Source organism: Echeneis naucrates, chromosome 23 (genome assembly GCF_900963305.1).
Source record: "Echeneis naucrates chromosome 23, fEcheNa1.1, whole genome shotgun sequence".
NCBI classification, from domain to species: Eukaryota; Metazoa; Chordata; class Actinopteri; order Carangiformes; family Echeneidae; genus Echeneis; species Echeneis naucrates.
This window is the reverse complement of record NC_042533.1, coordinates 12,871,865-12,882,398: the sequence shown is the minus strand read 5'-3', so window position 1 is coordinate 12,882,398 and position 10,534 is coordinate 12,871,865. Positions and strand designations below refer to the sequence as shown.

The 10,534-nt window shown below is 39.0% G+C and overlaps 2 protein-coding genes across 3 annotated transcripts; one reads left to right on the top strand and one right to left on the bottom strand.

Annotated features, from left to right (window-relative positions):
• Positions 1 to 113: 113 nt before the first annotated feature.
• On the bottom strand, positions 114 to 5,723 carry fgfr1op2 (FGFR1 oncogene partner 2). 2 transcript variants are annotated; one of them, XM_029495554.1, is made up of 6 exons: positions 5,431 to 5,723; positions 4,077 to 4,213; positions 3,717 to 3,834; positions 2,430 to 2,650; positions 2,216 to 2,329; positions 114 to 1,019 (listed from the first exon to the last, which is right to left on the bottom strand). In XM_029495554.1, the coding sequence occupies exons 1-6, from the start codon at positions 5,453 to 5,455 to the stop codon at positions 882 to 884; spliced, it is 753 nt and encodes a 250-aa protein (XP_029351414.1). In that variant the 5' UTR covers positions 5,456 to 5,723; the 3' UTR covers positions 114 to 881. The 2 variants fall into 2 exon arrangements, with proteins under 2 accessions (XP_029351414.1, XP_029351415.1); XM_029495555.1 differs by lacking the exon at positions 5,431 to 5,723 and having other exon boundaries at positions 882 to 1,019; positions 2,508 to 2,650.
• Positions 5,724 to 5,749: 26 nt separating this feature from the next.
• Positions 5,750 to 10,260, top strand: med21 (mediator complex subunit 21). The gene is made up of 4 exons (XM_029495556.1): positions 5,750 to 5,827; positions 6,141 to 6,255; positions 7,589 to 7,689; positions 9,809 to 10,260. The coding sequence occupies exons 1-4, from the start codon at positions 5,786 to 5,788 to the stop codon at positions 9,986 to 9,988; spliced, it is 438 nt and encodes a 145-aa protein (XP_029351416.1). The 5' UTR covers positions 5,750 to 5,785; the 3' UTR covers positions 9,989 to 10,260.
• The last annotated feature ends 274 nt before the right edge of the window (positions 10,261 to 10,534 follow it).

Sequence of the window (10,534 nt, the reverse complement as noted above, 5' to 3'; positions counted from 1 at the left end):
CGCGACTTGTCCCGCGAGAGCTCACGCTGCCGCTGCAGCCGCCGCCAAATATTAAAGTGACTTATAGTAGCATAAAGTGACTTAAAAAAATACTTCAAATGTAACGCTCACACCGTGACCAATTAGATGTCATTTATTTTAATGAGGTCAGAATTATTTTCAAAGCACTAAATGGCTGCTACAGTGTTTTGTTGCATTTACAGAGATTTTCACATTCAGATATGAAAATAAACTTCACCACATGGAGGGGGTGATTTCTAACATCGCTCTTCTGGCTCACTGCAGCTCTGCAGCAATAGGGGTAGTTGAATGTTACAGCATATCCGGACACTCTTTCTATTCCTGCTTTTAAGATGCAGTTGAAAATATGTAACAATAACAGGAGTGTTGAAAGTGCTTAAGCCACACAAACAAAACCAGAACATTTTTAATTTTTGCAGTGCTGTGTTAAAAGCAAAATTGTAACTTTTATATTTTATTTTTTCGTATATCCACATGTAAGCAAAATTACTCAGCAGAGACCATTTAATGTTTAGAGATTTATTTCAACTCAAGCCCTTCTTTTTACTCAGTCACACTTTAAAATCTTGCAGGCACCACAGGCTCATGCATGCTGGCAAATATGCAACATAACATTAGTACCACCCAAAATATATATATATATAAGAAAGATGAGTACAGACTATTTGTGTCTGAATCACCAGACGGAGATGCAACTCTGTAGCATCATGTTATAAATGCACCTGGACAAGGAAGAGGATCAGTGGAAGAGTCTTTAGGGAGAAAGGTGAAGTGGTATGTGGCAGCAGACTGTACATACTGTACACAGTAGTGGCAGCAGTTGGGGGGGAGGAGGAGGGTGCTGGGCTGTGACCCAGCCTCTAACTTTTTCGTAAGCTGACATCAGCACTATTCAGCAATGGCGACAACGATGTGCTCTCTGATGCATCTTCCCTCTTAAGAACAAGGAATGCCTCACGACTGATTCCCAGCAGCTCTCGAAGTCCACTGTTCTCCAGCTAAGGGGCACACAGACACATACATGCAGAAATATATTAAATAACTACTCTAACACATCTTCATGAAGTTGACACGTGTTTTATAATTAGACTACTTGACCTTGGTGAATTACTGGGAATGATCATTCACAAGTTGTGTCCCAAGTCATGCATTAATCCACAAATCCACTCCCCGACAGATCCGTTGCCAAAGTAAGGCCTTTTGAGCAGTCTCAAGAATATCTTGGCGCTCCTCCTCTGAACTGAAGTCTGTCTGAGAGGTCTAATGAAAGGCCTTAAAATCCTCAGTTCTCCAGCCACTGTTCCAACACTTAGTAATAAGGCAGTGTACTTCGCTCTTTTGTACTCATTGTGTTCTGAAATCACATCTTCCTAGAGGACACTGAGTTCCTGAAGGAGTGCTTGTTTTGTAGATGCCAATGTGAACACCATATCTGGTCTGAGTGAAGTGCAGCAAGACAGTAGTTTCTGTGAGCTTAAACAGTATCCTAAATTGACTTTTAGTTGCCAGTCCAATTCCGTGGCAAAAATACTTCCTAAAGAGCCACACTGATGTTGTGCCTTCTCCTTGGCTCAGCTGAAGGAGATATAGTGTTTAGGTCATGGGCTTCTTCACGGCATCACCATCTATCCCCTGAGCATCTTTTTTATGCTCCAAGGTGTCTCTCTTCTGGCACAGTGAAGACAGTGAGGTTTTTGTCATGCCCTTGCTACTGACTGATTGGAGCACAATCATGAACTCTCATTAATTTATCAATTTAAGTAACATCTAAGCATTTTAGCATTTTCTATGCATCTGAAATTAGTAAAAATTATAGTATTGGCTTCCTGGCATTTTATTCTTACACATTACAGACATAGCAAACTAGCTTCAGAAGACATAGTCATTGGCCATGGAACGGGTGTCACTTGAACTGCCAGCTACATTATCACTTGTCAGGTTATGACCAGAATGCATAGTGTGTGTCCAAGTAATTATTGTGTTTGAAAACACAACAATTTCCTTGAGTGAGATGAAAAGGCATTCTTTATCTAGAGACTATTTTTTCTTATTTTGAGACTAGTTTGGATAAGGATCTCCTCTCCTGGTAAGTTTTGTGCACAATCATATCACACTTTCATATGTATATATTATATTGATGTTGTGTATTTGTCTATTTGACAACCATTTAACAAACGAGAACATATGCTTTTACCTCTAGCTGTTTAATTCTCTCCTCATCCTCACATATCCGCCCCTCATCCACCTCTATCGCTTTTCTCATCACAGAGGCCATCTCGTTGATCTTGTCTATGTGAGCCTGCATTTCCTAGAAAAAAAAAAAAAACAAAAAACAAAGCATAAACACATTACTAAAACACCAGGCTAATGAAGTAAGGGTAGCTGGATAGATGTCAAATTCACCATACACTGAGAAAATTGGGAGAACATGGGCTTATGAAATGATTGAGACTTGTAACTGACAGCAACAGCTGCTGCTTACTGACCGAGGTGTGCTGCTCTTTCAGTTGAGTCACGATGGCAGGGTCGTCCCTCTTGCTGGCCATGAGGAGTCTGAACACCTGTTCTCTGTATTTTGTCATAATGAGCTCTAATGCAGACTGGTGTTCCTCCAGTGATGTTCGTAACTCTGCAGGTAAGACAATCAGAGGTCTATTTGTGTGAGAAACAACATTGCAAAAAGTTTCTCATCAGTTTGCTTTGACCAGCAACCCGTGGGACTAATCTCCTGCTGCTTGATCAATTAAGACCAATTAAAAAAATTTAGTTTTTCAAATATTAACATGTTTATGTAGTGTTTAGGTTCTGCTACAAGACATTTCAGCTGCGAAGTCTTTCGTGCGCGCCATTACTGAGCATTTTAGATTTGAAAATGCAGTTTCAAAACCAGATCTAAAAAAATGGATTCAGTTTTTCAGCTCCTCAGTTGGATTTCATACGTCACAAATCCTAGCAACCAATCCTGTCGATTTTCTTTCCCAGTTCATTTACATAAAATATGCAAAGACTGAAATGCGGGATCATGTAAAACAGACAGCGATGGCGAACACTTGCTCTGTGTTTGGGTGTGGAGAGGCTAATCGTGATACCAGCCTTCATCTTTTACCAAAGGATCATGCCACGCGGGAGAAATGGTTGCAATTTATTTGGAATGATAATGTCCCCGAGAACATTCCAGCTAAAACGCTGGTCTGCAGCAAGCATTTTTGAGGACAGCTGCTTCTTGAACCTGGCGCAAACACGGATGGGTTTCGCCATGAAGCTCACCTTGAAGCGTGATGCTTTTCTGAGCATTTTTCCTGGGGTTGCGACAGCGGTTGAGAGCTGATGCAGCACACAGCTGTTACCAAGCAACCCAGATCATGCAGCGGCAGAAGGCGAGCGCAAGTCTGACGTATTTGCATACTCACGAATATTCATAAAACCGGGATTTTTCAATGATGGAGAAATAGTGGACATTATTTTAGCCTCTTTGGGAGCTTTTTGAATCAATTTTTTGTGGGAAATCAATTTCAATCAAAAAAATAGTCATAGCAGAGCATTTTTACACATTTAAAATTTTTGGGTTAGGGGGTCTTTAAACAAATATAATCATCCAGCAAACATTTTTAAATGGAACATCTGGTTCAAGAGAAGAATGTGGTTTTATGTCACACTAAAAATCAAAACTGTTCATCCACATTCCCTACACCAACCTTTGTTTTCTTGCTGGAGCTCTCTGATCTGACGGTTTTCCTGCTGGATGCCAAGGACCAGACTGGAACGAGGCCGATGTCGTGCCACCTGGTTCAGTGCATCAATCTCCTCTTGGTACTATCAAAAATAAATCCAAAACCAACAAAGATGTGAGTCCAAGACATCATTATACAATAACTGAAAAAATGCCTCTTAAATGTGATTTCCCTGAATACCTTAACCTAATTTTTCTCAATAGGTTTCTCTCTATTCAATGTAAGCTTTTTTTTTTTTTTTTTTTTTTTAGATTTTTCCACTAACAATAGATAACATGGACATTCATATCTAATCAGCCCCAATCCAATCATGTGATATCCTACCTGTTTCATAGCCTCCACTCGCTTGTTGAGGGATGTTGTCTGTTCAATTAACATCTCAGCAGCATTGTCATGGTTACGCAGCCTTTCCACCAATGACTTGGCATCTGCCAACACTTTCTCTAAAGTACAGTTCATGCCTGAGAAAAAAAGCCATCATTACTAGGTAGTATCAAAGTTTATAGTGAAGAGCTTTTTAGTCTTTGTAAAAAAGAGTGGCTTTCTCCCATTATAACTGGATAAACCTTTGATTTGTAAATTGCAGATATGCTAATGTATGGATACCAAGTCAGCACATAGACCAAACAATGAAATGTATTATAAATTATCAATAGAATCTTAATTAGAGTAGTGTGTTCATTTTCCTTTTTTGTAATGTAACAAATTGGATTATGTTCTAAAGCCTTATATACAGAAACAACATTCTGAATGTAATCAAACACAGTAATCCTTGTTACTAAGCCTATAATTCACATTGTAATCAGAATTTTATCTTGTGTAATAAACTGGGCTAGGTCATGCCTCACCAGTTTATTCAATACACAATTTTCTGACTGACACAAACAGAAACTGAAGCTAGTTAGTCAGTAAAGTCACTGAAATTTACATTACCTGCTCAGAAAAACCAAGAAGCAAAATCATTACATTTGTGCTAACCAAAAACACAATGTATGTTGCTGAGCTCACTGCTAACCTCCAGTGATATTCACTGCAACTATGATGACACACCCACTTCATCCGCTGCTAATTCAGTAATATTCACGAATATTCATTACTGTCTTCTTTCCTGAAAGAAACAGCAAATTGGTGGAGTGTGGAGCAACGCAATTTAATCGTGCTGTGCAACTGCTTGTTGCATGGTCTGACTGACAATAAAGTTATAATTTAAGGCGAATGACTGTAAAGAGCGCCCGTCCCACTTAAATATAAATCCTTATCTGGTGTGGAAGGACGGACAGTAAGAATTTCATTGAGTGGTTTTAACTGCCGAGTTTTACTGTGCACATGGCAATAAACGTCTTGAGTCTCGAATCTTACCACTTCTTGGATGACAGGTGCTGTGACAGCTTATTCTCTCAAGCTGACATTACCGTGAGGAGAGTGCTACATTCAGTAGTTTCTCCACTATATTCATCTTAAGCAAACGTAAAGACATGTAGGAGCTCGGTGTTTTTGGTTCAGCTAACCGAATTGGTTAGCTGATTTGGTTAGTCCTTGCTAATTTATTAGCTTATTTACTAATCCCAATAAACTCATTCAACAGCTATATTCAGAAAATATTGCACTAAATGACAAAATGCTACTCAAATCGGCGTAATCGTCCCCAAGACATCAATTGAAGAATAAACTGGTGTACCTGCTGAGCTCAAAGTACAAGACATTGGATTGGAATCCAGCTAGCCCGTTGCTTCCTGTTGATGTTTGGTAGCTAGCATTAGCTAGAGGCTAACGTCAGTCCCCATCAAGTAAAAGCAGAAGCTCTTGTGCAGGTCTGTTTTCTTAGAAAAAAAAACAGTGAGATAAGAGCAGATATTGAGTCGTTGAGTTTCTCACTCCCTCTTTAGAATGTATTAAGGTGAGCTGCCCGCAGCTAATAAAAACGACAGTATGCCAACGACAGCTTCCAGGCACCGTCAGATTCCGCGAGATTGTAAAATAACCGGGTATCTCTCGCGACAACGACAGCGAGAGTTTGTGAAATCACAGAAAACATGGCGGACAGGCTAACGCAGCTCCAAGACGCTGTGAATTCGGTAAGGACATTTTTGGAATTCTTAAAACGATCAAGTAGTAATTAACCAGCGATGTGAATAACAAACCTTACTGCCCATGTTATTTGAAGGTAGCATGCACTCTGAAGCAGCAATTTAAACATTTAAGTAGCCTGTTAACATTTCTACATTACTGGGTGGCTAACGATCACGAGCCTGTGCCACCAATAAGCTCAGCTTCATGTTGTATTGGAGACTTGGACAAAAGTAACAAACTTATGTCGGACTGTCAGTGTTATTAACTAGCTTCTTTGAATGAAACTTTACGCAACTAAGGATATTTTTATGTGTCCAGCTTGCAGATCAGTTCTGTAATGCTATCGGCGTCCTGCAACAATGTGCGCCTCCTGCTTCCTTCAGTAACATCCAGACAGCTATCAACAAGGATCAGCCCGCAAATCCAACCGAAGGTGCTTTATTTTATCTTCTATGAAAGCTTTGATCCTCCATTTGTGTTTGCTGCTCTTGTCTCTCATTTATTATATCTCAACTGTTCTTCTTGCTAAATTGGTGGGCCACTGGCAGAAATAATATCCGAGAAAAAAGTGGTGTTTCCCTGTCAGTCAACACCTGTAATGCACCTCCCTGTGTACCTTTTTTGATTTTCTCCATAAAATAGTTGCATCGAGATTAAAATTTCTTTAACAGGAGAAAGCTGCTCAAGGTAGAGGCCAAACACACTGCATATGACTCAAAACGACTCAAAATTGAAAACTTGTTTTCAGTCAATGTCAGAATGTACATATACAAAGGTGCTTTTAAACAGCTTGAAAAAAATTTTGTAGAATAATGAAGCTAATTGGTATCAGAGTTAATTAGCGGTGGTTCAATGGAAGTGTTTTAAGGCCTGCCTTTAATCTTAGGGAGTCTTTATTTGATATCATGGTAAAGTTTATGGAAATTAGCCAAGAGAAGTCTAGTCATCTTTCTAGATGACTGAAAGCTCCAAATTCATCTGTTTAAAAAAATTATAGTACACATGGATAAACATGAGAACCTGCAGGTTTTGTTCCATTCAGGTAGGACACATGCTCTGTCTTGGTGATTGGGTGACTGTATCACAAAGCTAGATTTCATCTTTACATCAGGGTTAATGCTGGGTTTTCAGTCTTACGAAGGTGACTTACCTTCTAGCGTGGTACGTTGCCAGGTAACGTGCACGAAGTTCCTAACCTGCCCCAGAGCAGGTTAAGTTCTGGGTAAGAGCTCACCAGATATATAAGACTGCCACCTACTGACCAATCAGTTTTCTTGGGAAACGGTCTGCCCATTCCATTGCAATCTGTTGGACCACAACATTGAATACAGGCACTTTTGAATTAATATTTTGAGATCATGCAATTCCCGTTTTTAAATAACTACAACATTTTTTTGTTCCTTTTTAATCAAGCTATACCTTATATACTCTACCCCATCCTTAACTTTTGTCTTTACAGCTCTTCCAACAACAATTATCTTTTCTAACTTTTGGTTCTGCCATTTCTCACAGTCTGACTTTCTTGACCCATATTTTCTCCATTTGGACTTTTAAAAATTCTCTAAAGCCAATGTTAATCATTTCATCCACTTCTAGATATAACCACTTCTATCTATTGCAAAGAAACGTGGAATATAAGAATTTCGAGTTTTCAAATTAAATTAGAAGTAAAAGCTATTTAGTAATTCAATGATAGTCAAGTTCACTTTGTACTTTTCATAATATTTATGTACTCTTTCTGAATGTATTTTGTTATTTCTGTCCAGAATATGCCCAGTTGTTTGCAGCCCTGATAGCCAGAACAGCCAAAGATGTGGATGTATTAATCGACTCTCTGCCCAGCGAGGAATCCACAGCCGCTTTGCAGGTCAGTAAACGTACAGTTGTCCGCCTGGTGGAAATGTTTAAACAGCAGGCTGACTCTGTAGTGTCTATTTATCCTACAAGTTTGCTCAAGCCTGACATGTGTGAACCTAGGTATTGAGGAAACATTTCTGTTTGGGAGAGCCAGATTCAAAGACCCAGGTGCCCATTCTCACACAGTAGAGTACAAGTCCAGTTGGTATTTTCAGCTGCCAGCCAGTAGAGGGAGCCAGGTGAACATATGGACGACTGCCATCTACACTAAGGGTTCATCACTGACAAAAATGTCTTAATTTTTGTCTAAAATTTTCAAAAATGTAGTCAACAACCAAATGACTGTAGTCTGCTTTTAGACTGTTGTTTGTCTTATGTTGAACTACTAATGCTGCTAGAATGCACAACAATCAATCGGTTTATAGTCTCCTAAATCCCACTGAAACTCCCCCTCATACTGGAGTTAAAGGTTAAATATAGTTTAGTTCTTTCAGGGTCAGTTACTGATGTTTTTCCTCAAAAATGGACAATTTAGGTCAAACTCAAATGTCTGGAATAGGTACTGATATAGCTAACAGCCAACGTGGACCTTTAATCCATTTTTTCCCACTGGGTCAAAAACAAATTCAGTCATCTTTCATGGTCAAAATCTATACATGCAAACACATACTCAAATATCACCACTTGATGATCTGGATGATACTACACTTCTTCTTAAAATGATCTCATCTAAATTATTGGGAAGTTTCCCTTGATGACATTTTACTTCTGCTTTCAAACTAGTCAAAAACCCTAGCTAAGACCTGCTAACATCAATTTATATCAGTGAGCAGTTTGCTCACTCCCCCCCCCCCCCCCCCCCCCAAAACAACCTCACTCTTCATTGAGACACTACTGATGAACATCACTTTATTAAAGAAGCACTTGATGTCTGAACTTCTGAAAATCCAATAGTTCTTTATTTGTTGTCAAATTTTGGAAATAAGTACCAAATGATTCACCTGAATTGCAGAACCTCAGCAGAAAATAGACAATAACACAAACCTTCCTTCAAGTGTTAATGCACTGTTACTTATCATTTTGTGAACTTAAAAACTGATAAAAAGCATTCCTGTGTTGGTTTTACTGTTATCTGCAAGACATTTGGTCAACACTGCACTTTTAAAGCCTCAGAACTTCATGAACTTATTAGGCCTTACTGAATCAGCTGACGATGAAATCTGATGAGAAGCAACTGATTGAAGAGCTGATAGTGAAGCTAAATAATGTTTAAATGCAAATTAAGCAATATATAAATGTAATCTGTGTGCTTCTAAGTTAGTATCCTCACTGTCTGAAATATCATTAAGAGTTGGAACATGTGGAAAGTCAACACTGAGAGCTAGAAGAAGTCTGTTGCACAGGGGAAAACCAAACTCCCTCTGACTGTGTAGGAGCTGCGGGAAGAAGCAGTGCTGCACAGTCTACAAACAATAGTCATCACAAGGGAAACAAGTGCTGTGAGGAAAGATGAAGTTAAAACTTTTTTACAATCATCACTCAATGTTATATAAGGGAAAAATGCACTTTGCCAACTGTTGAACATGGGGGTTGCAGGGGTCTTTGGGTCTATGTGGAAGGAAGGATAACAGGGAAAATTGTACTGACAGAGAAGAATTAATTCCAATTAAGATCAGCAGGTTTTGAATGCATATATTTATAATGTCCAAAGAGTGAAATTGAGAGGAGACTATTGCTCCTGCTGTTAATACTACCACCATGTTCTGCGACAATAAACACAATCTGCATCTTTTGAGACAGCCCTCAGTGAAGAGTGAAGAAAATTTACATTGACAGGATGGTTAAAATACCTCAAGTGATTCACAGGAAAGGGGGTGAAATTCCTGAATCTAAATGATGAGAATCTTTTCTGCTCCAAAATATGCTTGCAAACTGTGATATCTACTAAGTAGTGACTGGGCATGCTGCCCGAACCTTTGCAAATGACATTTATTGTTAAATTTTTTCCCCTTCTTTTTATCTTTGTTGAATAAAAAGTATTTCCTGGTGTTTGCATTGCAACTTGATCAGCCTGAATTTGAAGAAAACTAAAGGTAGTAATGCATCAACCTACTGTGACCCTTTGTCAGGCGGCCAGTCTGCGGCAGCTGGAGGAGGAGAATCATGAGGCAGCGGCTCGTCTGGAGGATGTAGTTTATCGTGGTGATATGCTACTGGAGAAGATCCAGAGTGCCCTGGCGGACATAGCCCAGTCTCAGCTCCGCACCCGCAATGGAGCGCCAAGCCAGCCATCACCAGCCGAGTCCTGACCACACAATTCACACATGACATTTTGGACGGTTTCATTCATGGTTTGTCCTCATTTGTATGAAATTAAACAAACACGATTCTTTCACAGATCTGTATATCTTTTGTCAGGTTTTGTATTTTTATTGTACAGTGTTCATATAGAAAGTTGTATCTCAATCTGTTTTTGTTAATATTTATGAATGAAATTATAGTTTTCATTCCTGTTGCTCAAAACGTAATTTTCGTAGAGTTTATTTGTTGTTGTTTTTCTTTAAATAAAACTTTAACATTGGTTGATTTCATTTGCTGACACAATCATAAGACCAAAAACGTGATATTTGCTGCCTCATCAGTTTTTTGCTGTCCAGTCGAATTTTGTTGAAATGACCTCACTTTCTCACTATGACTACACTTCTGCTTTTCACAGAGGGACTGTCATTGTAGACATGAGCATCTGCCAAACGATGTAAATATGACGTGTTCATTCAACAGATGAATGACGGCGTATCATTTAAACAAAGTGTTACTGGATGGAATGCATTATCTTTAAATGGCAAACTGGATTT

Coding starts and splice junctions, on each gene's coding strand:
- fgfr1op2 (XM_029495554.1), bottom strand. CDS start 5,455: ATGTCTTGTACTTTGAGCTCAGCAG. Junction 2,651..3,716: donor GCTCCAGCAAGAAAACAAAG/GTTGGTGTAGGG, acceptor TCTTACCTGCAG/AGTTACGAACATCACTGGAG. Junction 1,020..2,215: donor AGAGAATTAAACAGCTAGAG/GTAAAAGCATAT, acceptor TGTGCCCCTTAG/CTGGAGAACAGTGGACTTCG.
- med21 (XM_029495556.1), top strand. CDS start 5,786: ATGGCGGACAGGCTAACGCAGCTCCAAGACGCTGTGAATTCG. Junction 6,256..7,588: donor GCCCGCAAATCCAACCGAAG/GTGCTTTATTTT, acceptor ATTTCTGTCCAG/AATATGCCCAGTTGTTTGCA. Junction 7,690..9,808: donor AATCCACAGCCGCTTTGCAG/GTCAGTAAACGT, acceptor ACCCTTTGTCAG/GCGGCCAGTCTGCGGCAGCT.